This window comes from Salmo salar, chromosome ssa14 (genome assembly GCF_905237065.1).
Source record: "Salmo salar chromosome ssa14, Ssal_v3.1, whole genome shotgun sequence".
NCBI lineage: Eukaryota > Metazoa > Chordata > Actinopteri > Salmoniformes > Salmonidae > Salmo > Salmo salar.
This window is the reverse complement of record NC_059455.1, coordinates 96,640,407-96,659,784: the sequence shown is the minus strand read 5'-3', so window position 1 is coordinate 96,659,784 and position 19,378 is coordinate 96,640,407. Positions and strand designations below refer to the sequence as shown.

At 41.6% G+C, this 19,378-nt stretch overlaps 1 protein-coding gene across 1 annotated transcript in view; it reads left to right on the top strand.

Annotated features, from left to right (window-relative positions):
* The window catches only part of dlgap3 (discs, large (Drosophila) homolog-associated protein 3), a 399,103-nt gene extending 380,094 nt beyond the window's left edge, over positions 1 to 19,009 (top strand). The window contains exons 7-13 of the mRNA XM_045695075.1: positions 5,053 to 5,435; positions 5,580 to 5,674; positions 6,415 to 6,604; positions 13,845 to 14,169; positions 14,386 to 14,477; positions 16,392 to 16,538; positions 17,985 to 19,009. Of these exons, the coding sequence (XP_045551031.1) occupies positions 5,053 to 5,435; positions 5,580 to 5,674; positions 6,415 to 6,604; positions 13,845 to 14,169; positions 14,386 to 14,477; positions 16,392 to 16,538; positions 17,985 to 18,308 (1,556 nt within the window). The 3' untranslated portion in view covers positions 18,309 to 19,009. The remainder of the gene's footprint in view (positions 1 to 5,052; positions 5,436 to 5,579; positions 5,675 to 6,414; positions 6,605 to 13,844; positions 14,170 to 14,385; positions 14,478 to 16,391; positions 16,539 to 17,984) is intronic.
* The last annotated feature ends 369 nt before the right edge of the window (positions 19,010 to 19,378 follow it).

The window sequence follows — 19,378 nt, the reverse complement described above, 5'->3', positions numbered from 1 at the left end:
AGGCCGTTATGACCTCACTAAAGGATTCAGGCCATTATGACCTCACTAAAGGATTCAGTCATACAGAAGTTATCAGGCCGTTATGACCTCACTAAAGGATTCAGTCATACAGAAGTTATCAGGCCGTTATGACCTCACTAAAGGATTCAGTCATACAGAAGTTATCAGGCCGTTATGACCTCACTAAAGGATTCAGTCATACAGAAGTTATCAGGCCGTTATGACCTCACTAAAGGATTCAGTCATACAGAAGTTATCAGGCCGTTATGACCTCACTAAAGGATTCAGTCATACAGACGTTATCAGGCCGTTATGAACTCACTAAAGGATTCAGTCATACAGAAGTTATCTGGCCGTTATGACCTCACTAAAGGATTCAGTCATACAGAAGTTATCAGGCCGTTATGACCTCACTAAAGGATTCAGTCATACAGACGTTATCAGGCCGTTATGAACTCACTAAAGGATTCAGTCATACAGAAGTTATCAGGCCGTTATGACCTCACTAAAGGATTCAGTCATACAGAAGTTATCAGGCCGTTATGACCTCACTAAAGGATTCAGTCATACAGAAGTTATCAGGCCGTTATGACCTCACTAAAGGATTCAGTCATACAGACGTTATCAGGCCATTATGACCTCACTAAAGGATTCAGGCCATTATGACCTCACTAAAGGATTCAGTCATACAGAAGTTATCAGGCCGTTATGACCTCACTAAAGGATTCAGTCATACAGAAGTTATCAGGCCGTTATGACCTCACTAAAGGATTCAGGCCGTTATGACCTCACTAAAGGATTCAGTCATACAGAAGTTATCAGGCCGTTATGACCTCACTAAAGGATTCAGTCATACAGAAGTTATCAGGCCGTTATGACCTCACTAAAGGATTCAGTCATACAGACGTTATCAGGCCGTTATGACCTCACTAAAGGATTCAGTCATACAGAAGTTATCAGGCCGTTATGACCTCACTAAAGGATTCAGTCATACAGAAGTTATCAGGCCGTTATGACCTCACTAAAGGATTCAGTCATACAGAAGTTATCAGGCCGTTATGACCTCACTAAAGGATTCAGTCATACAGAAGTTATCAGGCCGTTATGACCTCACTAAAGGATTCAGTCATACAGAAGCTATCAGGCCGTTATGACCTCACTAAAGGATTCAGTCATACAGAAGTTATCAGGCCGTTATGACCTCACTAAAGGATTCAGTCATACAGAAGTTATCAGGCCGTTATGACCTCACTAAAGGATTCAGTCATACAGAAGTTATCAGGCCGTTATGACCTCACTAAAGGATTCAGTCATACAGAAGTTATCAGGCCGTTATGACCTCACTAAAGGATTCAGTCATACAGAAGTTATCAGGCCGTTATGACCTCACTAAAGGATTCAGTCATACAGAAGTTATCAGGCCGTTATGACCTCACTAAAGGATTCAGTCATACAGAAGTTATCAGGCCGTTATGACCTCACTAAAGGATTCAGGCCATTATGACCTCACTAAAGGATTCAGTCATACAGAAGTTATCAGGCCGTTATGACCTCACTAAAGGATTCAGTCATACAGAAGTTATCAGGCCGTTATGACCTCACTAAAGGATTCAGGCCATTATGACCTCACTAAAGGATTCAGTCATACAGAAGTTATCAGGCCGTTATGACCTCACTAAAGGATTCAGTCATACAGAAGTTATCAGGCCGTTATGACCTCACTAAAGGATTCAGTCATACAGAAGTTATCAGGCCGTTATGACCTCACTAAAGGATTCAGTCATACAGAAGTTATCAGGCCGTTATGACCTCACTAAAGGATTCAGTCATACAGAAGTTATCAGGCCGTTATGATCTCACTAAAGGATTCAGTCATACAGAAGTTATCAGGCCGTTATGACCTCACTAAAGGATTCAGTCATACAGAAGTTATCAGGCCGTTATGACCTCACTAAAGGATTCAGTCATACAGAAGTTATCAGGCCGTTATGACCTCACTAAAGGATTCAGTCATACAGAAGTTATCAGGCCGTTATGACCTCACTAAAGGATTCAGGCCGTTATGACCTCACTAAAGGATTCAGTCATACAGAAGTTATCAGGCCGTTATGACCTCACTAAAGGATTCAGTCATACAGAAGTTATCAGGCCGTTATGACCTCACTAAAGGATTCAGTCATACAGAAGTGATACTGAAATCAGAACTGGTTCTCTATCAGATTAGTAAGAATGACTCATCCCGTGTTCAAGAATGGCCTTTTCCCCTTTATTCAGATTACAACCTCTCACTTTCAGTTATTTGAAAAGGAATTCATCTCCCAAATATTGCTATTTTTAAAACAATCCATAAAAAGCTGGTTGTAATTAGTGGAGTTATGTGACACATGCAGCTAACAATTTTTTTTTATGTAAACGTCTCCTCTATACAAAATGTGTTATTTCTAGAATTCTGTTGTTGCTCTCAGATATTAGTGGTTGGGTTAAATGTGGAAGACACATTTCAGTCGAATACATTCATTTGGACAACTGACAAGGTATCTCCCCCCCCCTTTCCCTTCCCAAATTGGTACACCTGGTCCATAGTAGGTTTGTTAAATAACGATTCACCTCAGATAAACTTTCTCATCTATTAAATATCTGACATGATTAATCAGAAACTAAAGCTCCTTGGATAGTTCTATGTATCAATGCAGAAAAAGCTTTTGATAGACTAAAATGGTCATATCTCTGGTCGGTACTGTATGTACTAAATATGTACTATATGTACTAAATATGTACTATATGTACTAAATATGTACTATATGTACTAAATATGTACTATATGTACTAAATATGTACCATATGTACTAAATATGTACTAAATATGTACCATAAGTACTAAATATGTACTATATGTACTAAATATGTACCATATGTACTAAATATGTACCATATGTACTAAATATGTACTATATGTACTAAATATGTACCATATGTACTAAATATGTACTATATGTACTAAATATGTACATATGTACTATATGTACTAAATGTGTACTATATGTACTAAATATGTACTATATGTACTAAATATGTACATATGTACTATATGTACTAAATATGTACTATATGTACTATATGTACTAAATATGTACTATATGTACTAAATATGTACCATATGTACTAAATATGTACCATATGTACTAAATATGTACCATATGTACTAAATATGTACCATATGTACTAAATATGTACTATATGTACTAAATATGTACCATATGTACTAAATATGTACTATATGTACTAAATATGTACATATGTAGTATATGTACTAAATATGTACTATATGTACTAAATATATACTATATGTACTAAATATGTACCATATGTACTAAATATGTACATATGTACTATATGTACTAAATATGTACTATATGTACTAAATATGTACTATATGTACTAAATATGTACTATATGTACTAAATATGTACCATATGTACTAAATATGTACTATATGTACTAAATATGTACCATATGTACTAAATATGTACCATATGTACTAAATATGTACTATATGTACTAAATATGTACCATATGTACTAAATATGTACTATATGTACTAAATATGTACTATATGTACTAAATATGTACCATATGTACTAAATATGTACCATATGTACTAAATATGTACTATATGTACTAAATATGTACCATATGTACTAAATATGTACTAAATATGTACCATAAGTACTAAATATGTACTATATGTACTAAATATGTACCATATGTACTAAATATGTACCATATGTACTAAATATGTACTATATGTACTAAATATGTACCATATGTACTAAATATGTACTATATGTACTAAATATGTACATATGTACTATATGTACTAAATATGTACTATATGTACTAAATATGTAGTATATGTACTAAATATGTACCATATGTACTAAATATGTACATATGTACTATATGTACTAAATATGTACTATATGTACTAAATATGTACTATATGTACTAAATATGTACCATATGTACTAAATATGTACTATATGTACTAAATATGTACCATATGTACTAAATATGTACTATATGTACTAAATATGTACTATATGTACTAAATATGTACATATGTAGTATATGTACTAAATATATACTATATGTACTAAATATGTACCATATGTACTAAATATGTACATATGTACTATATGTACTAAATATGTACTATATGTACTAAATATGTACTATATGTACTAAATATGTACTATATGTACTAAATATGTACCATATGTACTAAATATGTACTATATGTACTAAATATGTACCATATGTACTAAATATGTACCATATGTACTAAATATGTACTATATGTACTAAATATGTACTATATTCCAATCCCTCAGCCATTAAAATAACATAATAACTATCAGTAGCAGGAAAGGTGATCCCATCTTACCTCTGCTATTGTTATTGTCTATGGAGCCCCTGGCCCAGGCAATTCAACCATCGAACGAAATCATATCTCTCTATTCAACGGATGACGTTGTCTCATTACACTCCGACGATATTTTACTATATCTAGACAACGTATCCCAATCCCTCCCAAAAAGCTCTGCAGATCACAGATCAAATTCAGCTCCATCTCACGTTCTGAAATGAATCTAACCTAATCTACCTACTGTCTCTCTAGATCCCGATGGAGAACTCTGGCTCTACTTATGGAATCATAATCGTTTCCCGTTATTAAATATTTGGGAGTAGCTATATTTCCTTCCTTAGATTAATCCATTGCCAGTAGATGGAAAATGGCAATATGTCTTTCCCATCCTATTGAACTGTACAGATTATTCCTGCATGATGAAATAGAATCCACTGCAACTACATCATGATGTATCTAATGGCCCTCCTGTCTGTCTCTGTACTTGTGGTGTCTGGTCAGACCTCCAGGGGATCCAATCCAACTACATCATGTATCTCCTGTCTGTCTCTGTAGTTGCGGTGTCTGGTCAGACCTCCAGGGGATCCAATCCAACTACATCATGTATCTCCTGTCTGTCTCTGTAGTTGCAGTGTCTGGTCAGACCTCCAGGGAAAGGGGTTACTACACAGGACCAGGACAAGGCCGCTCCCGCCAGCACTCCAACTCTGCCGAGAGCCTGGATGGGGGCCCCCAGTGGGGCAGGGACCTTGTACTCTATGGAGGAGGAGGACAGGGGCCACCCAGAGTAAAACATAGCGGCTCCACTGATAGTCTCCTGGAGGGGCCCAGGGGAAAAGAGAGGGATGTGGGACGGACAGGGGGAAGTCTGGGGAAGTCTTCCTCCCTCCCACAGAACAGTATGATGCTGAGTAAGATGGGAGGAGGAGGAGGAGGAGGAGGAGGAGGACAGGAGGAGAACAAGACGGAGAGAAGAGGAAGGAATTGGAGACCATCTATCGCTGTACAGGTGAGTCAGGTATTTTTTACATGTCAATTATTAAAAAAATTCTATGTTTATATGTGTATTTTAGTGTTTCTTAAATTAATCAATTGTATTTTAAATAAAGTTTGTTTAAAAGGAATCTGACCTTTGACCCTGTGTGTGTGTCAGGTGGACAGCTCGGAGACCCTGTCAGACTCGGACCCGGATGGCAAGGCTCTGAGAGAGGTTCACTCTATAGGGGTGCAGGTGGAGGAGGACAAGAGGTACTGTTATAACACCATTTATAACTCATTATAACACTCATATGAACACTCATTATAGGTTTATTACAGGCATTAAGGTGTTTCCACTGTAAGAAGAAAGATGTTGGGTATTGTATGGAAAATAATAATCTCTCTCTCTCTCACTTTCTGTCTCTCTCGCTCTCTCTCTCTCTGTCTCTCTGTCTTTCTCGCTCTCTCTCTCTCTCTCTCTCTCACTTTCTGTCTCTCTCGCTCTCTCTCTCGCTCTCTCTCTCTCTGTCTTTCTTCACTTCACTTCTCTCTCTCTGTCTCTCTCTCTCTTCACTTCTCTCTCTCTGTCTCTCTCTCTCTTCATTTCTTTCTCTCTCTCTCTCTCTCTTCTCCCCTAACTGATGTAGTACGTGTGGCTCTGTGACTCAGACTTCCTCCTCTATTTCTCTCGCTGTGTGTGTGTGTGTGTGTGTGTGTGGGGGGGGGGGGTTATTAACAGGTGTACCACCCCCCTGAGCTGTGGAATGTGTGTGTCGGTGTTAATTAGGGCCGGGGTTTATGTTATGCGTGAAAGCCCAGTCTGTGTTATACCCAGTAGTCATGGTTACACGCAGTTATTATCGAAGTTGAAACTGACAAAGGGAAAAACTCCTTCAATCTCCCACATCTTATATCTCTGTCTGTCTCTGCATGAGTAGTATTAGTCTGTGTTTATTTACAGTAGATACATCCCAACCCTCCTTCCCCTCCTTCCTCTCCTCTCCTCACAGACGTGCTCGGTTCAAGCGCTCCAACAGCGTAACGGCCAGTGTCCAGGCAGACATGGATCCAGAGGGGGGTTTTCCAGGCCTCACCTTCGCTGTTCCTACCCAGGATAAGAGCCTCCAGTTCGGCTGCTCCTTCCAGAGACACTCCTCAGAGCCAGAGTCAGCCGACCAGTACGCAGAGTATCACCGAACGGTCAGTAGTTGGGTTGGGTAGTTAGTTGTTTAGTTAGCCGTTAGTTAGTTAGGTTATTAGGTAGTTAGTTAGTTAGTTAGTTAGTTAGTTAGCTAGCTAGGTAAGTAGGTAGGTACGTAAGTAGTTAGCCGTTAGTTAGTTAGGTTGTTAGGTAGTTAGTTAGGTTGTTAGGTAGTTAGTTAGTTAGTTAGTTAGTTAGCTAGCTAGGTAAGTGGGTAGGTACGTAAGTAGTTAGCTAGTTAGCAGTTAATTGATTAGTTAGTTAGTTAGTTAGTCAGTCAGTCAGTCAGTCAGTCAGTCAGTCAGTCAGTCAGTCAGTCAGTCAGTCAGTCAGTCAGTCAGTCAGTCAGTCAGTCAGTCAGTCAGTCAGTCAGTCAGTCAGTCTGTCTGTCTGTCTGTCTGTCTGTCTTCCCTGTGGCTCAGTTGGTAGAGCATGGTGTTTGCAACGCCAGCATGGTGTGTGCAACGCCAGGGTTGTGGGTTTGATTCCCACGGGGGGACAGTACAAAATATTAATAAATAAATGTATGCATTCACGACTGTAAGTCGCTCTGGATAAGAGCGTCTGCTAAATGATGTAAATGTTAGTTAGTTTGTCACATCCTGACCCTGGTATGAGGTCATTTTTCCCTAGTAGATTGTTAGGTAGTTAGTCTCCATTCAACGATCCCTATGAGTTAGTTAGTTAGTTAGGAGGTAGGTAGGTAGTTAGCTCCTGCGTGAGGATAATATAATATGCAACGCTAGTTTGGTCTGCTTTATGCTTATTATTTTTTACATCATTGAGGGACTTATCTACTTCCTGTCCTCTTCATCCCCATTGGGAGTTGATTACATCATTAAAGGGTTTATCTACTTCCTGTCCTCTTCCTCCCCATTGGGAGTTGATTACATCATTAAAGGCTTTATCTACTTCCTGTTCTCTTCATCCCCATTGGGACTTGATTACATCATTAAAGGGTTTATCTACTTCCTGTCCTCTTCATCCCCATTGGGACTTGATTACATCATTAAAGGGTTTATCTACTTCCTGTCCTCTTCATCCTCATTGGGACTTCATTACATAATGAACTCTCTCCACTTCTCCCTAATAAAGAACAGCAAGTTACAATCTTCACTTAAAAGTATCCACTCCATTTAGCCAATGGACTGTACATTATTTATAATGATGGATACCTGAAGAGAATCGGATCTCTCTGAAATGAAAATGAATGGCCCTCCCTTTAGTAAAATATATTTTTAAACGACCCTCCCTGTTTGCTTGAAAAAAGGAAAAGTGATCCTCCCCTATACCCATAATAATAATTAAAACATAAAGTGGATAGCGGAGAACATGCCTGCCGTTTACACTCACTCCTAGGAGAGACCAGAGCCTTAGATATGCAGTTTAAGAAACTGTTCTTAGTTTTTTTTTTTAAGAATGACATGGCAGCGTAGCCAAAAGGTTGTGGATTCGCAGACCCACCGCGGACAAGGGAAGGTGAAAAGATATCCATTCAAATAAAACCATTGCATGAATTTATCATCTTATTTGCAGTCTGATGAAAAAATAAATGAAGACATTTAAATGGAATTCTACATCATTTTACTGGAGACCAGCAGAGTATGTATTATTACCACTACAATGACTTCATGCTGCAGTCCCGGAGACATTGTGATTTCTATACAGGATGTTGTTAAAAAAAGAGGGTCATTTTTTATTTAACCTTTATTTAACTAGGCAAGTCAGTTAAGAGTTAGATTGGTTAAGAGTTAGTATGTTGCTCCTGATTGGTTAAGAGTTAGTATGTTGTTTAACAGCCTGTTGCTCCTGATTGGTTAAGAGTTAGTATGTTGCTCCTGATTGGTTAAGAGTTAGTATGTTGTTTAACAGCCTGTTGCTCCTGATTGGTTAAGAGTTAGTATGTTGTTCCTGATTGGTTAAGAGTTAGTATGTTGTTTAACAGCCTGTTGCTCCTGATTGGTTAAGAGTTAGTATGTTGCTCCTGATTGGTTAAGAGTTAGTATGTTGTTCCTGATTGGTTAAGAGTTAGTATGTTTTCCTGATTGGTTAAGAGTTAGTATGTTGCTCCTGATTGGTTAAGAGTTAGTATGTTGTTCCTGATTGGTTAAGAGTTAGTATGTTGTTTAACAGCCTGTTGCGGAGCTCCCTCACTTTTTTTCTAATGCAGAGTACACCAGGGTGCATGGTAAAAAAAAAAATCTGGAAAAATGTATTCTAATTAATTCGAAGTAAATTATATTTAGGCCTACTTACCACTAAAATGAAATTAAAAGAATGACAAACTAAATCAATATGTAGGCTATAGCAATTTATAGGTAGGTAAATGCTGATTTCTTCCCTGTATTCTTTCTCTATGGCAATGGAGAATACCCACGGACAGAAAACTCTACCTGGGGGTGCTAAAACGGTTGTCTTCAAAAACAATCTTGTACAACGTCTTTCCTGTGGCTCAGTTGGTAGAGCATGGTGTTTGCAACGCCAGCATGGTGTGTGCAACGCCAGGGTTGTGGGTTCGATTCCCACAGGGGGCTAGTATACATTTTTTTTTAATACATTTAAAAAATGTATGAAATGTATGCATTCACTACTGTAAGTCGCTCTGGATAAGAGTGTCTGCTAAGTGACTGAAATGTACTTGAACTCGCCCCTACTGTTCTGAGTGCTTAGCTTACAGAAACGTACCACCTCTATTGTGTACACAGACACACTGATTCCCCCTGCATGAACCTTATCATCTCACCAACGAGATCTAGGATCCAAATTCACCGTGTGTCTGCTTTGATGTTCGTAAAACACCACGGACCCCCAGTAATGATATGTGACCACTGCCGGCCTTTTCAGCACCACGATTCAAAGGGCACTCAAGTCACTCAAAAACAAATTACCCTCATCAAGATGTGGCCATTATCTAATAGTCCTATTCATCACTTGGTATTCATAGAAATAGAAGATTATGTCTTCTCACAATGATGCTGGTTTTAGTAAAGTTAGATCAAAGCTGAATCAATGTCTCAGCAAAATCACGTCGTGATTAATTAGTACTTTACATAGCAGAGCCGAATATAATAGCGTACTGTGCATTCAGAAAGTATTCAGACCCCTTTCAGACCCCTTACATTACAGCCTTATTCTAAAATGAATTAAATATTGGTAGATGTGGGGATGTTTTGGGGATGTTTTTCAGTGGCAAGGACTGGGAGACTTTTCAGGATCGAGGGAAAGATGAACGGAGTAAAGTACAGAGATGAAAACCTGCTCCAGAGCGCTCAGGATCTCAGAATGGGGCGAAGGTTCACTTTCCAACAGGACAACGACCCTAAGCACACAGCCAAGACAACACAGGAGTGGCTTCAGGACAAGTCTCTGAATGTCTTTGAGTGGCCCAGCCAGAGCCCGGACTTGAACCCGATCAAACATTTCTGGAGAGACCTGAAAATAGCTGTGCAGCGACGCTCCCCATCCAACCTGACAGAGCTTGAGAGAATCTGCAGAGAAGAATGGGAGAAACTCCCCAAATACAGGTGTGCCAAGCTTGTAGCATCATACCCAAGAAGTCTCAAGGCTGTAATCACTGCCAAAAGGTGCTTCAACAAAGTACTGAGTAAAGGGTCTGAATACATATGTAAATGTGATATTTCAGGGGGGGGTTTTTTATGTCCAAAAATGTCTAGAAACCTGTTTTTGCTTTGTCACTCTGGGGTATTGTGTGTAGATTGATGAGGGAAACAAACAATTCAATTTTTTTTTAGAATAAGGCTGTAACGTAACAAAATGTGAAAAAGTCAAGGGGTCTGAATACTTTACCAATGTACAGTATAGGTCTACTGTAGTGGTACATTATAGACCTACTGTAGTGGTACTGTAGTGGTACTGTATAAACCTACTGTAGGATACTGTAGTAATACTTTATAGGCCTACTGTTGTGGTACTGTATAGACCTACTGAAGGATACTGTAGTAGTACATTGTAAACCTACTGTAGTGGTAATGTGTCGGCCTACTGTAGGATACTGTTGTGGTACTGTAGTGGTACTGTATAAACCTACTGTAGGATACTGTAGTGGTACTTTATAGGCATACTGTAGTGAAACTGTATAGACCTACTGTAGAATACTGTTGTGGTACTGTATAGGTCTACTGTAGCATACTGTATAGACCTACTGTAGCATACTGTAGTCGTACTGTATAGACCTACTGTAGCAGTACTGTTTAGACCTACTGTAGGATACTGTAGTGGTACTGCATAGACCTACTGTAGCATACTGTAGTCGTACTGTATAGACCTACTGTAGCAGTACTGTTTAGACCTACTGTAGGATACTGTAGTGGTACTGCATAGATCTACTGTAGTGGTACTGTATAGACATACTGTAGTGGTACTGTATAGACCTACTGTAGTGGTACTGAATAGGTCTACTGTAGAATACTGTAGTGGTACTGTATAGACCCACTGTAGGATACTGTAGTGGTACTGTATAGACATACTGTAGTGGTACTGTAGTGGTACTGTAGAAACCTACTGTAGTGGTACTGTATAGGTCTACTGTAGAATACTGTAGTGGTACTGTATAGACCTACTGCAGTGGTACTGTATAGACCTACTGTAGCATACTGTAGTGGTACTCCATAGACCTAATGTAGGATACTGTAGTGGTACTCCATAGACCTACTGTAGCATACTGTAGTGGTACTCCATAGACCTACTGTAGGATACTGTAGTGGCATAGGTATAGACATACTGTAGGATACTGTAGTGACACTGTATAGACCTACTGTAGTGGTACTATAGTGGTACTATATAGGTCTATTGTAGCATACTGTAGTGGTACTATATAGGCCTACTGTAGTGGTACTGTATAGGCCTACTGTAGCATACTGTATAGACCTATTGTAGCATACTGTAGTGTTACTGTATAGGTCTACTGTAGCATACTGTATAGACCGACTGTAGGATACTGTAGTGGTACTGTATAGATCTACTGTAGGATACTGTAGTGGTACTGTATAGACCTACTTTAGCATACTGTAGTGGTACTGTATATACCTACTGTAGCATACTGTAGTGGTGCTGTTGTGGTACTGTATAGGCATACTGTAGGATACTGTAGTGGTACTGTATAGACCTACTGTAGGATACTGTAGTGGTACTGTATAGACCTACTGTAGTGGTACTGTATAGACCTACTGTAGCATACTGTAGTGGTACTGTATAGACCTATTGTAGCATACTGCAGTGGTACTGTATAGACTTACTGTAGCATACTGTAGTGGTACTGTATAGACCTACTGTAGCGATACTGTATAGACCTACTGTAGCATACTGTATAGACCTACTGTAGCATACTGTAGTGGTACTGTATAGACCTACTGTAGCATACTGTAGTGGTACTGTATAGACCTACTGTAGCATACTGTAGTGGTACTGTATAGACCTATTGTAGCATACTGCAGTGGTACTGTATAGACTTACTGTAGCATACTGTAGTGGTACTGTATAGACCTACTGTAGCATACTGTAGTGGGGCTGTAGTTGTACTGTATAGACCTACTGTAGGATACTATAGTGGTACTGAATAGACCAACTGTAGCATACTGTAGTGGTACAGTATAGACCTACTGTAGTGGTACTGTATAGGCCTACTGTAGTGGTACTGTAGTGGTACTGTATAGACATACTGTAGCATACTGCAGTGGTACTGTATAGACATACTGTAACATACTGTAGTGGTACTGTATAGACATACTGTAACATACTGTAATGGTACTGTATAGACCTACTGTAACATACTGTAGTGGTACTGTATAGACCTACTGTAGCATACTGTAGTGGTACTGTATAGACCTATTGTAGCATACTGCAGTGGTACTGTATAGACTTACTGTAGCATACTGTATAGACTTACTGTAGCATACTGTAGTGGACCTGTATAGACCTACTGTAGCGATACTGTAGTGGTACTGTATAGGCCTACTATAGGATACTGTAGTGGTACTGTATAGGCTTACTGTAGCATATTGTAGTGGTACTGTATAGGCCTACTGTAGGATACTGTAGTAGTACTCTATAGGCCTACTGTAGCATATTGTAGCATATTGTATAGACCTACTGCAGCATACTGTATAGCCCTACTGCAGCATACTGTATAGACCTACTGTAGCATACTGTATAGACCTACTGCAGCATACTGTATAGACCTACTGTAGCATACTGTATAGACCTACTGCAGCATACTGTATAGACCTACTGTAGCATACTGTATAGACCTACTGCAGCATACTGTAGTGGTACTGTATAGACCTACTGTAGCATACTGTAGTGGTACTGTATAGACCTACTGCAGCATACTGTATAGACCTACTGTAGCATACTGTATAGACCTACTGCAGCATACTGTATAGACCTACTGTAGCATACTGTATAGACCTACTGCAGCATACTGTAGTGGTACTGTATAGACCTACTGCAGCATACTGTATAGACCTACTGTAGCATACTGTATAGTGGTACTGTATAGACTTACTGTAGCATACTGTAGTGGTACACTAGTTATTTCTTATCTGAAGCTGAATAGTCAAATAGGCAGCACATAAGGGTTTACATCAGTAAGAGCAGGGCAGGCCCGGGATTCATGATTACCTCTCCGTTGCAGTGTGTAATGCATTGTAGCCTAGTTTTACAGGCACCATCCAAGAAGCGCATCAACAACAACAACAACAACAACAACTCAGGAAGGAAGTAGGTTTCCTGATAAATATAACATTTCCCTGTGCTTCTCTGAGCACGCTCTTCCCATAGCCTCGTCCTGTAACGTGTAGTAAAGAGGATGGATCATGTGATTGAGACCACACAAGGCACGCTTGATATTGTTCGCTCAGCAGAGAATCAGGGATGAGGGGTAACCTAGGGCACATGTCGAGATACTATAATAAAGGAAAAATTATCAAACCCTGATCAATATGACATTTAATTGATTACAAATGACATGATCCTCCCCTGGACTAAATCAAATATATATATATATACTAAACCCCTACTTCATGACCCTCCCCAATTTTCCTCCGGGTAACTGTTGTGTAAATTTCCCATCTCTCCCAAACTTGACTTACTTTGACTTTAAACCTTTTTTTTTCTTCTTTTTTTTACTCGGTTTCTGTGTTGAATTGTTGTTGTTGTTGAACTAAGCCTTAGCATTTAGCCTTTCCATCAGCATAACTGGTGTTTCTACTGTTTCTCTAGGTTCACACCCAGGGCCAGTGGGCCTACAGAGAGGACTACGTCCAGGATGGTTACGCTACAGACCACCACCCCCACCAGATCCCCCCCTTACCCCCACGGGCCCACTCCCCTTTGCCCCTCGCAGCCGACCGAGGTGGCTGGATAGGCACACCCCAGCCCTCACTGGAGGGGGGCCTCCGTAGTCTACCTGACTCTGGTCGCGCCTCGCCCTGTCTGAGAGACGGAGAGTTCTTCCTACGCCTCCTTCAGACGGAGGTGGAGAGGATGGAGGGATGGTGTCAGAACATAGAGAGAGAGACGGAGGAGAACGAGCTGCCGGAGGAGAGTGAGGAAAGGGGGAGGAAAGGGGGACGGAGGGAGGGAGGGTGAGATGTTGGATGAGGGGTGGGAGTTGTCAGAAAGAGGAGGAAGTAGGTTATAGGAAAGATGTACTGGTTTGAGCCTTAGCTCACAAATTTCACACGTTTGACTTTCTACTTCCTGTGTCCTGACTCCCTGTCTTTCTGTTGCCTACATCCTGTTTCCTGTGTTTCCTGTCCAGTTCTGGAGCTGATCCGTAATGCGGTGGGCAGTGCCCAGATGCTCATGTCTCAGAAGGTGCAGCAGTTCTTCCGTCTGTGCCAGCAAAGCGTGGTGAGTGGTGTGTGTGTGTGTGTGTGTGTGTGTGTGTGTGTGTGTGTGTGTGTGTGTGTGTGTGTGTGTGTGTGTGTGTGTGTGTGTGTTTGGTTTCACTATCCTTGTGGGAACCAGAAGTGCTCACAAGGATAGTGAAACAAGGACAATGTGGGGACATTTCACCGGTCCCTTCAAGGAAAAATGATATTTTAGGTTTGTGGTTAGGGTTACAATTAGTGTTCGGATTAGAGGTTAGGGTTAGGATTAGAGGTTAGGGTTCGATTTAGGGTTAGGGTTAAGGTTAGGGTTAGGGTTAGGGTTAGGGTTACAATTAGTGTTCGGATTAGAGGTTAGGGTTAGGATTAGAGGTTAGGGTTAGGGTTAGGGTTAGGGTTAGGGTTAGGGTTACAATTAGTGTTCGGATTAGAGGTTAGGGTTAGGATTAGAGGTTAGGGTTCGATTTAGGGTTAGGGTTAAGGTTAGGGTTAGGTTAGGTTAGGTTAGGGTTAGGTTAACGGTTAGGGAACATTTTTGAAGGATTTTTTGAGGATTTTTTAGGATTTTGAATGGGAATACATTTTTTGGTCCCTACAAGGATAGTAAAACAAAGGTGTGTGTGTGTTTGTGTTTATTTGTGTTCTCTTCTATCATTTGTCAACCAATATGAATGAGCCCTAGCTACAGTATGGGCACATCTACTGAAATGAATTAATCCTAGCTATGGGGATAATGTATCTACCAATATGAATTAATCCTAGCTATGGGGATAATGTATCTACCAATATGAATTAATCCTAGCTATGGGGATAATGTATCTACCAATATGAATTAATCCTAGCTATGGGGATAATGTATCTACCAATATGAATGAGTCCTAGCTATGGGGATAATGTATCTACCACTATTAATGAGTCCTAGCTATGGGGATAATGTATCTACCAATATGAATTAATCCTAGCTATGGGGATAATGTATCTACCAATATGAATTAATCCTAGCTATGGGGATAATGTATCTACCAATATGAATGAGTCCTAGCTATGGGGATAATGTATCTACCAATATGAATGAGTCCTAGCTATGGGGATAATGTATCTACAAATATGAATGAGTCCTAGCTATGGGGATAATGTATCTACCAATATGAATGAGTCCTAGCTATGGGGATAATGTATCTACCAATATGAATGAGTCCTAGCTATGTGGATAATGTATCTACCAATATGAATGAGTCCTAGCTATGGGGATAATGTATCTACCAATATGAATGAGTCCTAGCTATAGGGATAATGTATCTACCACTATTAATGAGTCCTAGCTATGGGGATAATGTATCTACCAATATGAATTAATCCTAGCTAAGGGGATAATGTATCTACCAATATGAATTAATCCTAGCTATGGGGATAATGTATCTACCAATATGAATGAGTCCTAGCTATGGGGATAATGTATCTACCACTATTAATGAGTCCTAGCTATGGGGATAATGTATCTACCAATATGAATTAATCCTAGCTATGGGGATAATGTATCTACCAATATGAATTAATCCTAGCTATGGGGATAATGTATCTACCAATATGAATGAGTCCTAGCTATGGGGATAATGTATCTACCAATATGAATGAGTCCTAGCTATGGGGATAATGTATCTACAAATATGAATGAGTCCTAGCTATGGGGATAATGTATCTACCAATATGAATGAGTCCTAGCTATGGGGATAATGTATCTACCAATATGAATGAGTCCTAGCTATGTGGATAATGTATCTACCAATATGAATGAGTCCTAGCTATGTGGATAATGTATCTACCAATATGAATGAGTCCTAGCTATAGGGATTTATTCTACAGTTTTCTTGTAATCGGTTCTCATGATCCCTACCCCACTTATGTATTTTTGACCCTCCACCCCTCACCCCTCTAGGACCCGTCAGCGTACCCCCAGCCCACCTCTCAGGACCTGTCTGGGCTCTGGGACCTGCTCCAGCTCAACGTGGAAGACGTCAAGGTCAAGTTCCAGCACCTCCAGAGGCTCAAGGACTCCGGCTGGAGGCTTCCCCCAGACAAGAAAGTGAGAGCCGGGGTCAGCTTTGCCCTGTTACCCCCTGACCCTGGGTCATTCCCCAGAGCCAAGATGGCAGTGTGTCGGAGAGTGGCACAGATGGGTCTGCTGCCCCCAAGCCAGCCCTGGCTGTGAAACTACACAACATCAAGAGGGGAGAGGCTTTGAGACAAAATGGCTCAAAGCGTTGAGCTTTAAAGTTTTGTGTTAGTTCTGAATGCCAAAAATTAGCTGAGCCCGTCTTAACTAAAAATGACTCAGTGCTGTTTCAAAGCTTTATGGCAATACTTTTGATATATTGTTTTGGGAAAGACAGGAAGAACAAAACTCACAGTAACTGGCAACTATTAACAAATGCTAACACTTCCTTCCTCCTTTCCTTCCTCTCTTCTTCCACATATTGATCCATATTGGTGTCTTTATTTTGGTGGGAATATTCTGCACTCCTTTCTGCTACGTCTACTCTCCCTTTGTATTGTTTCATGGTTGTCTTTATTCTATTGCTTTGTATTTTACACCACATTATACATCTGTCCCACCCCTACAATCCTCTATTTGCCCTTTATCTTCCTCTCATTTTCTACCTCATGTATTTTACACCACATTATACATCTGTCCCACCCCTACAATCCTCTATTTGCCCTTTATCTTCCTCTCATTTTCTACCTCATGTATTTTACACCACATTATACATCTGTCCCACCCCTACAATCCTCTATTTGCCCTTTATCTTCCTCTCATTTTCTACCTCATGGATTTTACACCACATTATACATCTGTCCAACCCCTACAATCCTCTATTTGCCCTTTATCTTCCTCTCATTTTCTACCTCATGGATTTTACACCACATTATACATCTGTCCCACCCCTACAATCCTCTATTTGCCCTTTATCTTCCTCTCATTTTCTACCTCAACCCTTCCCTAATTCTCCCATGACCCTGCTCATCCTTCCATAACGTCCACCACATCCTACTGACTCTATCATCCTTCCATAACGTCCACCACATCCCACTGGCTCTATCATCCTTCCATAACGTCCACCACATCCCACTGACTCTATCATCCAACTTTACCAACCACACAATCCCCCATCCCCTCATTCCCCCCTCCCCCTCCCCTCATCCCCCTCCCGTCATCTCCCCCTCCCCTCATCCCCTCCTCCTGTCATCCCCCCTCCCCCCTCCACTTATCCCCCCTTCCCCTTCCCCACATCCCTCATCCCCCCTTCCCCCTCCCCTCCCCTCATCCTCCCCTCCCCTTATCCCCCCTTCCCCACACCCCCACACCCCCCTCCCCTCATCCCCTCCTCCCCCTCCCCCTCCACTATCCCCCTTCCCCTTCCCCCTCCCCTCATCCCCTCCTCCCCTCAACCCCCTACCCTCATCCCCCTCCACTCATCCCCCCTCCCCTCATCCCTCCTCCCGTCATCCCCCCTCCCCTCATCCCCCTCAGGACGACAAGAAGCTTCCTCCCCCACTACCAAAGAAGCCAGCAGGGGGAGTGAGCGGCAGCCTCCGTGCCGACAGCGTCAGCGACCCCTCAGTGGAACGAGGGGTAGGAGGAGGCGGAGGAGTGCTGGTGATGGCCCGTAGCGGGGGTGTGGGACGGGCCGTGCCTGTCCGGGAGAAGTCCTTAGACCTGGGGGACAGACAGAGGACTGAAGCACGCAGGAGACTGCTCCAGACCAAGAGGTCAGCTTCCTTCAGACAGAACTCGGCCACGGAGAGCGCGGACAGCATCGAGATTTACATCCCAGAGGCTCAGACCCGGCTCTGAACACGGAGATACAGCCCTTTTATCCCAGTGAACAGAACCAACTCAGACCCGGCTCTGAACACGGAGATACAGCCCTTTATCCCAGTGAACAGAACCGACTCAGACCCGGCTCTGAACACGGAGATACAGCCCTTTTATCCCAGTGAACAGAACCGACTCGGACCCGGCTCTGAACACGGAGATACAGCCCTTTTATCCCAGTGAACAGAACCGACTCAGACCCGGCTCTGAACACGGAGATACAGCCCTTTTATCCCAGTGAACAGAACCGACTCAGACCCGGCTCTGAACACGGAGATACAGCCCTTTTATCCCAGTGAACAGAACCGACTCGAACCCGGCTCTGAACACGGAGATACAGTCCTTTTATCCCAGTGAACAGAACCGACTCGGACCCGGTTCCTGGGACAGCCTAACTATAGAGATAGAGACCCTTATTTGAGAACTTTAGAACAACCACAATGTTGGAGATTTACATCCCGAGATTTACATCCCGAGATTTACATCCCGAGATTTACATCCCGAGGCTCAGACACTGAACATGGACATATAAGGAAAACCCGTATCAGACTTCTATCCTACCCTACAAGAACTTGAGATCTACAGATCTGACTCAGAACACTGGGACCGTCTAAACGTGGCCATATAACCTCCTGTCTGACCACTAGACTACCCTAGATCAACAACAACCCCCCCCCCAAGTCCCCTCAGTGACGATGTGGACCAGTCCTCCAGGACATGATTAGTGTCACACTGTGTTTCTCCATCTCTAGCAAAACACAGCTGATTAATCAAATGTCATTCTAAACTGAAGATCGTGATTAGGTGATTATTGGAGTCAGGTGTGTTAGCTGGGTGCTGGGGCAAAACTGTGACACAAATCAGGGCCCCGAGGATTGGAATTGCCCCCCCCCCTGATATAGAGCCATACCAAATGTCTCATCTCTTCAGTGCTGACCTGCATCTCTCTGGGTATACTGACTCTCTCTCTCTCTCAAGCCTTCACTGCTGTGGATGCTGGGTCCCATCATCATGTCATTCCAGGACATGGCAAGACAGAAGGAGTGAGC